General features: G+C 41.4%; 1 protein-coding gene across 1 annotated transcript; it reads right to left on the bottom strand.

Moving 5' to 3' along the window:
• Positions 1 to 2,887: 2,887 nt before the first annotated feature.
• Positions 2,888 to 8,936, bottom strand: IL26 (interleukin 26). The gene is made up of 5 exons (XM_066549612.1): positions 8,766 to 8,936; positions 8,333 to 8,389; positions 6,764 to 6,895; positions 3,060 to 3,125; positions 2,888 to 2,974 (listed from the first exon to the last, which is right to left on the bottom strand). The coding sequence occupies exons 1-5, from the start codon at positions 8,934 to 8,936 to the stop codon at positions 2,888 to 2,890; spliced, it is 513 nt and encodes a 170-aa protein (XP_066405709.1).
• Positions 8,937 to 10,808: the final 1,872 nt, after the last annotated feature.

Raw genomic sequence — 10,808 nt, 5'->3', positions numbered from 1 at the left:
TGGCAATTGAATTGAAATAGTTCAATCTTTCTAACCTAACTGCATATCTATCTCAGTTTCCACTCAAGAAAACTATTTATGAAATATGCTCTAACACTTTCTCCATCAGCTGAAGTCAGCAGTTAACTGAGACTAACATGAGTCTTGTTTTCTAAGAGTGACACCTAGAGTCTCCTCTGTAAAATTAAAATGCAGTGCTTCACTTCTCCGGTTTTAAAAGGCAACAAGCTTTTGTCCATTCTTAATACTTTGAATTGACAGTTGAATATATTTAATACCAATTATTTTGCTATGCTTTTGTGAAGAATCAATGCAATATTTGTTGTTAGGTAGCCTGCATATGCCATGTATCACCACAACACTTTTGCCTTAGGTAATGCCCTTTATTTTGCAGATGCTATATTTTGGCTTTCATCCAGGCGTGTTTAATTGGTTTGCAAGTGTGATTTTAACTACTGTATGAAGAGATGCATCATTCCCAGAGGTACTTTCATTTTATAGACAAGGCAACTAAAAATCCACAAAGTGTCCCAAGCCATATGGAAAATGAGGGCTGGCATACACAAATCCTAAGCTTTTATGCCATAAAATAGCTTGATTTCCTTGTCAGATGAAGGGAGGCTGAGCTTTGCTGCCGCCTGACCTCAAACCCTGCTGTGAGAGGTGTGCTGGCAGCCCATGCCCGCTGCAGGGCTGACCCCAGGAATGCAGTGTGGCAGGAAAGGTGTTACTTGCCCTTTCTAAAGGTCCTGTGTCACTTCATGTGTCATCACTGACTGGATGTGCAAAATTTCCACAAGAGAAGTCTCTGGCAACCTGAATTACCTGAAAACATTGCCCATGGATCTTCCCAACTAAAGGTGGCAGTTTTTCTCTTTGCAGGTGTCACTGGCTCCCTTCTGAGGCAGGGAAGCAGCAGTCCCTCCAGCTCCCACAGGGCTCCAGGTCCCAGCTACTGCTCCCTACCAGCACCAAGTACTAGACTGTTAGGTCTGATGAAGGCTGGAGAGGCCATGCCCATGGACAATTTTCTATTCCATACACCAGAATTTGAACAAAAAACACTGAAACTGAAAGCAAACTTGAATTTCAAAAATTAATGGGTGTGAAAAAATCCATGAAAAGAGACATTGTGTTAATTAAAAATTAAATTACATGCTCAAAGAAGACCATGACATCAAATTTTCTACTGTCCCCCTAATTAACCATTTTGTCTTCAACTGAAAAATAATGTATTTTTCATAGCAACTCCCTTGTGTTAGACATTCCCCAGATGAGGAACTAGCTCAGACTCATCAGTGTCATCACACTAATGGTTTCAAATGCTCCTGACATAGTAGAAATATGAGATTTGAAGATTTGCAGAATCTTAGCCCCATGGAACTGCCAAACATACAGACTGGGAATTGTTGTAGTATTTTTTTTTTTATTTGGCATGTTCACTGTTTAATTTGTGGTTTTGCAACCCCTCTGTATTGCTCTGTATTGTCCTCCTCCTGTTATTCAGTTCAGTTAAGTGTCGGTTTTTCTGTTTGTTACCCAGCTACTCCCTGCCAAGTTTTAAACCCCCTCCCCAGTTGTTAAGCCCTCCTGTCCCTACCCTTTTCCCCAGAACCTTCCTTACTCCTCCTTCCCTTAAATGTCAATCCTGCCCCAAACCTGCCCTTCCCTTTAGAAACTTCCCTGTCAATTTTGAATGCTTCGAAATCCCATTAGTTTACTTAAACTGTTCTCCTCCCTTGAAATCCTCCATTTGTTTACACACAGTATTCCTTGCCTTGTGTTCCACCCCCAGTTCTCCCCATTAGTTAAAGATTGTATCATCCCCTGACACATCCCCCCCATTTATGAGCTGTTTTCTGCCCTCAGTTCGGAGTTCTGGGATCCTGGACTCGGGGAGTTTTGCCATTGAATAAAGTTATCCCAGTTCCACCCCAGGGCCTGTGCTGCTGCCTTTTGTTCCTGTGCCAAACCTCCACTGGTAGCTGGGATTCTGCAGAGCTCAAACAGGGGCTCTGTCATGCCCCTGTTCCCACCTATCCGGGACTTAGCGCACCGTGACAGGGAAGATATTCGTCGCCTAGATATTTTCTCTTGGTAAATCTTTAAAAATGTGAGAAAACTAGAATTCCATCTTCATTCTGTACTCTATGAAACACATTTTGGAACCATTACCATCAACTTCCAAACTTCTCACAAATCATTTTACAATCCTAGTGAAAGTAATCCATTTATTGTGTTTTCTGAGTGTCTGATCTCATGTAGATCATGTGACATCTAAAGCTCATGCATGAGTCTGAAAAAAAGCTTTTATGTTAATTGTGTCTTTTTTATTAGGGATCAATTATTACTTTAAATTAATAATAAAGATGAGCAGTATATAATTATTTTTCTTATTTACATGTAGAATGGCTTGTGTATACTGTTATATATCTACAACCACAAGCCCCAAAGGAAATATAGCTTAGGGGTGGGATTTTTTAAAGTGATCCTCTTTTCTTTGAACTGTATTCACACAGGGTGGCACAAGCCACAGCAAGATCATGCCCACAGCACGTGAGACGTTGTGTCTGATGTGGCAGATCGCACGTTCTGCTGGTGCGGCGCATTTGGGGGCTGCCCGCAAGGCAGTGGGCAGGCAGGCAGGGTGGGATGCACAGCAGCGTGCTCTAACTGCTCCTCAGCAGCTAACCTGCTGTGCCAGGTTAGTCAGGAAAGCTTATGAAAAGCCCTCTTTATGCCACTTGTGTTACAGAGGGTCTCTTTCCATGGGAGGGAGTTACTGCCAGACACACCTATCGTCCAGCTCTCAGTTCCTTTTCAGCCTTTTGGGTATTGATCCGTTCTTCTCACAGAAGCAGCGCACTGTCTGTCACCTCCTCATTCTTCATATGATGGTTTGTATGTAGGCCTGAATCCAGGGAAGGAGAATGTCCAGTTCATGGATGGCCTTGTAGATTCCCTGATCTCCAAGCTGTTGAGAAGATAAAGGCATTAGAAAAGAAACTCGCTACAGCCCTTGAAAAGTGCAATGGGGAGCCAGCACCTCCTGCTCTTACCTTAAGAAACACTGTCTTTAACTTTTTGACTGCAGAAGTTAACCTTGTGGATGGAGCACACGGAAGCTGAAGGATGAAAAAAACCCAAAGATGCTGATATAAAGACACAGTGATGAGGAAGAGTCCAGTCCACAGTGTGGCACTGTAGGGCTACCAGTAAAATGTGTGAACTCAGCATCATTTCATCATCTCCCAATACTTCAAGTGTGTTCTATTACCTGCCCGCTTCCTGCCAAGTTGAGTTCACAACACCCAAAATTGATACTATGAGTACCTCTAAGTTTTCTTATTAAACACTTTCTATTTATCCCAGGAATCTGTACATAGGTTGCACTTGCAGCTTTTGCAAATCATATCCTAGCTCTAAGATTCAAGGTCCTTTAGCTCTGAACCCTCAGAACTTCTGAACCTGAGAGAAGGCAAGGCTAAGGGCCAAAGACCATTGCAAAGTACAGGGAGCAAATTTGCACGTTTCTGCAAGCCCTCCAAACATGTTTATAAAGTTAATTTATGTTTTTCTCTGTTTCCCTGCCCATTTCTCCACTGTCTGACTAATTGCAGTCTGGAAGGCTTAGCTGTCTCCTCACCACCCTATCTCTGGCCACTCAGCAATGGCTACCCAAAGCTTTTCCAAATGTTTTTTTTGAGTTGCCAGACTAAGCTTTCTGAGCAACATGGTTTGCTGATCCTCAGCTACCTGAACTGTCAAAAATACATTCTTTCTGAGAAAAAAAAAGAGAAAAATTTGATATTTTCCAATCGACAAACAAGGACAACATGTTTGAAAAGAAAAAAGGCAAAGGTCCTCATCTCAACACATGAAAGGAAATAACTCCTCTGAAATGAATGGTTAGTCCTTTTCTATCTTACATGCAGTACTTTAAAAAGGAGCACAAACATTTTCAGGTTACCTTTTGTGCTTCCCAAAGTCACCTCACATGATGAAAGAAGAAAAAAAACCCAAATCTTTAAAAGACATTAAAAGAGATGTAAATAAAAGTAAACTTTTAAAAATCTTCCAACTGGGGCTGTTCTTTCTAACCTGGAGCTTTTTTTTAATGCTCTCTATCTTGTATGATACAGACTTCCACAAAATATTATTTGGTAGCAGAACTGGCCTTAAATGAGTATGTTTGCTTTAGTGGTGATGCACATTACAAACTCTTATCTTCCTGCATATACTGTGAGTAACTAAATGAGCTGGCCAACAAGTTAGAGTATTGAAAACTCAGCTTGAGGTCTACAAGCTATGCCTAAAATGATAGAGAAATATTAAAGGCTCTGCAGGGAATATATTGTCCTTCTGCACTCCATTCAAATATGAGAAAACACTTCTGCAGTGCACTACTGCTGTAGCTGTAGGAACATAAGTCTGACTTCAGAAGCAACTTCACCCTGTTCTCAGCAATGCTGACCAGGGCACTCAAGCAAGTAATGAGGTCAGTGGTGCTGACCTCATATTTCTGAAAAACTGAACTTGTGCCTCTATATCATTGAAAAATATTAATGCCTCCTTGTTTGGACAAAACCAAGAACTGGCAGGATGAGAATTGTAATATTGTAGTATAAAGTCTTTGGAAGTGGTTGCGAGGCAAATATTGTTAGGATTTCTAGGTAGCACATGTGCCTCTAGTTGGCCAAATTACAGCCTGAATTTTTGAAAGAATATAAGGTGAATATGTCTACAAAGGCGTCACTGTTTCCCTAAGTTGTATAGAGAGCTTTATTCTTGAAAGGTAAAAAATTAATTGCATAATATGTTGTCATGGAGGAAATCCCTTCTGATAAACATCTTATAGCTCAACTAGGTAATAACAACTAAAGAACTATGTACATGGACAAATGAGTGTTAATTTATTGAGGAGTAATATATGAAAAAAATCTCAAGTTTACTTTTAGCAAAAGATCCATTACTTTCACTCTATTCATCATTTTTGTTATTCTTTCACATGGCTTTGTATTGCTGGGTTTGAATTAATACAGACATTTCAAAAAATATTAGTTTCCAGAAATGAGGTGTCTCCTAGAAAATCATGGTGAGCCATCATTTTTCAAAGAGCTGTTGTTTTTCTACTAGCAGGGACAGTCTTATCACTCTTACCAGCACGTTTTATGACCCAAAAGGTAAGTTGTTATGTTTAGACTTGTGTTGGGTAAAACACTGGCACTAATTATGAAAAAGAATGCAGGAGCTCTGAGAAAACTGCAGCATTTTGTCTCCATATAGCACAGAATCAAATGTATTACTAAGCTATGTAACAAGCTACAGTCACTGGATATTCTGAATTCAGTCACAGTTGACAGTCTAAACTCCTCAGTGGGTACTGGCATTTGTATAGAATGTAATTGTTTCTCCAGACAAAAATGTAATATCTATAAAGCATATTATATCATCTGAAATGATATTGTCACATTCTGGAATTACAGCATTTTCTGGAATTTTGACAGACACAAATAATCACAGCAGTATGATCACAGCAGACTGCTGTGAATAATGGCTGTAAATCTCAACAGTTTAGCATGGTTTGAAATACAGAACCTGAAAGCTGGTGAAGTTTTCTCCCATTAGGATTTGAATCTTTGTGCATTATGCAAATATCCCAGTTCAGTTCTGACCTCTGCAGAGAGGTCTGCAAAGAGATCTCTGAAGCTGTTTGGTTCTGCATTGCAAATGTTTTTGTGCATGTAGAACCACTGCCCTTTTCTTTCGTGTTACCATGCAGTTCAGATTAGCCAAAGATTCAATTAATTTAATTAATTAATTAATTGACTTGCCATCCTTCTCTCACTTTATAAAATCGCAACAGACATTTGCCTGGATATCCATAGCTATATTTCACCCTAGGTCAGGCTCCACTTTCTGGGACACTGTTATTTGTGAGGACTTCAGGTTTAGGGGAGGAAAAAGGATACCCATAGGATATTTAGTTTTAAGACACACCCAGTTACTATTTGTTTACCCTTAAAAATTATGTGAGAAATGACCAACAAGTGATGGCATCATCTTAGCATCTACCTGGTATGTTAGTGAATATATGCACAGGCAAAAGTGTGCTCTAACTGCTGTCCTGTCATTACTTAGGCAGAGCTGGTAAAAGTGCCTCTTCTCTGGGGCACCTGGAGACATTTTGCCAGTGGGCAGCATCACTCTCTGACAACCTGCTCTGACTGTGAGCACAGCTAATACATAGGAACTGCTCCCATGTGCATTGTAATTGTGGTTCCTGCTCACTCATGAGACACCACCAGTTCTTTCAAAATTCAGTATGGAGGAGCAGAGATGACATGTGAGTAAAGATTACACACCAGCAGAGGGTAAGTTGTTAAAGAAGGAAAGCATTACCACTGTAACATCACAGAAACTTGAAGAGCCTCATTTCTCCCTGTGATCACCCTGTTTCTTTGCAGCTTTAGTGATGAGAGGGCAGCACAAGGTAACATCGTCAGTAGGGAAGTGGCTTGGCTCCATGGGATCTCCACCACCTTGCACACTCCCCACAGGATCACTCTGGGAGGGAATGAATGGTGTTAAACTTCCCTGGGCCCAATGGAGAAGCCCTCAAGAAGTTGGGTCCCCTGTGGCGTGGGTCACACCATGACTCTGAATCACCCTCTGCCTCTCCATCTGCTGAAAAACTGAGATGGAGCCCTTCCCTAACTTTTGAGATGGACAAAGTTAGCTTAACTCTCAGGAATATACTCACACAGGCATCCATGTTTGCTTGCAGGACCTGGAAGGCACTAATAAAGTACAACTTGTCACTTCCTACTTCAAGACGACTGAAGACATTTTTCACATAGAAGGAGAGGAGCTGATCTCGAACAGTGCAGTTTGTCTGAAAACAAATCAAGTAATGATTTGTCAAATGAACACCCCCAAAGTCAACTTTTATGAGGCTAAAATTTCAGCCTCACAAAACATGCATATTTAGAAAGTGTGAAAGCAATCAATAAAACCGTTTTTATTAATTTTATTAATTGACCTGCTTCCTTTTGTTTTAAACAGCTCAATCTGCTTCTGTGGTTTCTGAAGGAAAGGCAGGAGGGTGCTGTGCTGGCAGGCACAGGAGTATTGGTAAGACCAATGATGGTTTTACAGAACAGAAGTGACAGCAACAAATGTACTTAATACACAAACAGTAAATGGAAGATAAATTGGGGAGTTAAGTCAAACCATCGAGGTCAAATTGTTGGAGTGGAAAAATGGAAAAATGTATGTGACATTTTTCCACTCCTCCACATTACTGTCCCATGCCATTTGATATGCTGTAGGGTATCCAGCCCATCCCCAACTGCTGCTCCAGAAAAGATCAGTCATCCTGTCAGCTCTGTATTGTATTATTGCCTGACCTGTAGGTTCTCTTGGACACCTAAAGGTATTTCAAACTACATGCCTATTTTTAGGCAGTGGAATGAAGTGTCAGGTGAGAGATTCCTGTCAGGAGGCTAATGCAGATGCAGATGCCATCACTCAAATGTGGATATCTGTGTGTAGGTCCCACAGACAAGTGAGGAGCCTTCACTCCCAAGCTAATTGGTGAAATCCAAGGGACATCAAAGGCCAATAGGTCTATACTTAAGGATAAACCAGCTCAGTTGGTCTTGCTGACCAGACCTCTGCATGAAGAAAACTAAAATGTCTCACACACTTACAGTCACAATTAGCCACCCCAAGGCTTGTTTCTCACTCCCATGCTGAATTTCACTGCGAACTCTGATGACCCTCTTCCAGTGCACCTGCAGAGGGCTAAGCTCAAAGCAGCTCCTTGGGTGTCTCAACTCTCTGCAGCATGCCCAGGCTATCCATGGTGCTGCACACCCTCAGCCATGGGACAGTGGCTGTGGCGCTGGCTCTCCTGTGGGAGGTAGTGCCTGAAAGCATTCCTGGGAGGCTCACATGCAGCCAGGGCATGCAGGAGGAGTGCTACAACAAGCACACTCCTCCCTGACCAAAAACACCCTCACCCCAACCTCCCTGGCAGAGCACAACTTCAGCTGCCTACAAAGAAGTGCCTCCAGGCAGGCTTTGCAAATCCACCTCTTTCTCCCCCTAACATGATCGACTGTCCCTTCGTATCCCAGGGGAATATCCCTTTCATGAGACAGAAAAAACACTCTTCCTCCAAGCATGTGGCTTTCATAAATGTCTTTTCCAATTAAACACAAGTGATTTTTGCATTAGTTGTCATTTCTTTTGATCACATATTCCTGTTTCTATTGACCAATATAAAGTCAAAGTAAGAAAAAAGGAAAACAGGTAGTATAAATCTTACCATAAACAGCATTTTTGTAGTCTTTTTAAGCAATCTAGTGGTCTTGATGAGATCCTTCTGTAAAATATATGATAGTAATAATTAACCCGAGCAGAGGAAGGGAGACAGTTTTAAGTCTGGTTTGTACAAAACTTAGTAACAATAATATTAATCTTCATTGTCTTCTTCAGATGTAGAGTGAGGACTCAGTAAATCTGTATTCCAATCCTAGCCTAACTGCAAATTTCTTTCATGGAAAACTCATCCAGCCTCTCTATGCATCTTCTATGCATCATTTTTTCCCACCTTTACAAAAGAAGTAGCTGCACTACCCTGTCTCTCAGGACTGTAGAGATCATTCAACTCATTAAAGTTTCCAGAAGCACAGTAATTAAACTAATAAAGAAGCATCTATAAATACAATAAACTTTTTCAGTTAGTGGGATCAACTTACAGGAATAGATGATTTTAAACTAGTTGCCTTGACATACAGGTTCTCTGTCACCTGGGAGAGGAGTCCTTTTCGGCAGGTGTGTTTTCCTGTAGGTGACTTTTTGCCTTCCACAGCAAAAAGACAAAGCAGAAATAAAAAATGCCCAGATCTGAAAATAGAACATCCTTTCATCTTCGCTCCCAAATCTTCGAGCCTCTAGTCAGAGCAGCATGTGTGATGCAGCCAGACTGGTTAGATGACAGAGGTTAACCTAATTTTTGTTAACCCTCAAAGTAGCTTCTTCCCCGAGATGCTCACGCAGATAACCTATTGCTCATGTGGTGGCTGATCGGTATTTTTGCTGTGCTTTTTTATACGGCTTGCTCCACTTTCAACAAATTTGACCACAATCATCTGTGACGTTTTTCTAAACGATATCTCCATATTTACTGGCAACAGGGTCAAGGTTTCCAAGAAAAAAGAATTTCCCTATCATGTGAGAAGTCTTCTTTCACTTTAGTGGTGGTCAAGTGAGGAAAAGGTAGTTGAACGATAGTTTAGTTTCGCAACATGCCAAATGTATTTTGGGGTTTTTAAAATTTTTCCACAAAACCTTATGGCAGCATTTTTCTGAAAGGTAGTGGCCCAGAAAGGAAAAAAACTTTCCTAATTTACTCTGAAAATGATTAGAAAATCTGTTATCTATAAGGAAGCTGGACTGCATGGTGTTTAGAACTTCCCTGTTCAGTTTTTGAGATGGGTGTTTTTTCCAGGGTATAGCATCTATCAGGTGTTTGCTGCCTATTTTAAATTCTGTAGTCTTTTTCCAGGGCAGACTTTGCCTCAGTAGGAGCAGTAGACTGCTTAGTGTGAAAGAGAGGGCTCCAGGGAGGGCTCTGTGGAAGGACCAGGACATCCTTGGCTATCAAGTCAATTTAAAACCCCACTGAGATTCGTGGGCACTTGGAAATAATGTGCAGGACCACAGCATATCCATCATAGAGGTGATAAACATAAAAGAGTAGAATCAAATTGTCACTCTTCTACAAAGGTGGTCAGAGATTGGGCAATCTCTTTCTCTGGCCTGTTTCCAACACAGCCAAATGCTGCAGGTTTCTTAGGTACCACTCCAGGCAAGATCACCCCAAGTATAGACTTGGAAATCGTGAAGTAACACCAGCCATGTGAGGCTGTCAAGCCAAGGATGGTTTTAAGTCAAATGTCAAGATCCTGGGTGAGACAACTGGCTGTGGTGTGTGCAAGAAGATGAAGCAGGTTTTGGTCTAGAACAAAATTTCCTTGATACCATTTTTGTTGGATGTAAAAGGAAGCCCTTGAAATATTCACACAAGACAGGTATTTGACTTGTTTAATGTTTCAAAAGCAACATAGAAAACTTTAAACAGATCAGAGAAAGTGGTTTAAACTGCAGCTGAAATGACTCAAAGTGACCATGATCTGTTAGATCCAGCAGCAGATCTGTTTGTCCCTCTATGGTGGCACAAGTGTGCCTGTGCCCAGGATATGTGTCAGCTCTGGGAGGAAGAAAGGTGAGACAAACTGGGTAATTAATTCACTCCAGCCTCAATCCCACTGACCATTTACACACACAAGCATGCATGCAGCCTGCAGGCCAAGCAGGATTCTTCAAGCATCCCACCCATAACAGCTCTGGGAAATGCATTTTTCCACAGAACCATCTACACACCAGAGTCGCTCAACCAGTGCTCAAGTGCTGATGGGGTCCAGGAACAAAAACAACCAACAAGGGGAGGTGGTCTGAGACTTTGGAAAGTGGAGAGGATGATGGCCTGAGGCTTTATGTGTATTTTAGTGCTCATGTGAACTGTGGTCTCTATTTAAACATTCTAAATGCTGGTCAGGCTTGCCAGATGAGCTGCACTGAACCTCAGCACACATGACATGTGGGCAGCAGATTAGCCTCTTATTGCTAGTTTGTTCCTAGAAGAGGATCTTGGGTGAAAGCAATACAGTCAGAATGCAAAACTGCCTTGGTGTGGTACTCCATGGTCAACAGTTTTCCTCTAAATGGAATAAATGGGT

Source organism: Molothrus aeneus, chromosome 5 (genome assembly GCF_037042795.1).
Source record: "Molothrus aeneus isolate 106 chromosome 5, BPBGC_Maene_1.0, whole genome shotgun sequence".
Classification (NCBI taxonomy): Eukaryota; Metazoa; Chordata; class Aves; order Passeriformes; family Icteridae; genus Molothrus; species Molothrus aeneus.
This window is presented reverse-complemented; position numbering and strand designations above follow the sequence as displayed.

What these genes read in the sequence shown, in the direction of transcription:
- IL26 (XM_066549612.1), bottom strand. Translation starts at nt 8,936, where the DNA reads ATGAAAGGATGTTCTATTTTCAGATCTGGGCATTTTTTATTTCTGCTT. An exon ending in GTTTAAAATCATCTATTCCT is followed by an intron (nt 8,390 to 8,765) that starts GTAAGTTGATCC and finishes TATATTTTACAG; the next exon opens with AAGGATCTCATCAAGACCAC. An exon ending in CTACAAAAATGCTGTTTATG is followed by an intron (nt 6,896 to 8,332) that starts GTAAGATTTATA and finishes ATTTGTTTTCAG; the next exon opens with ACAAACTGCACTGTTCGAGA.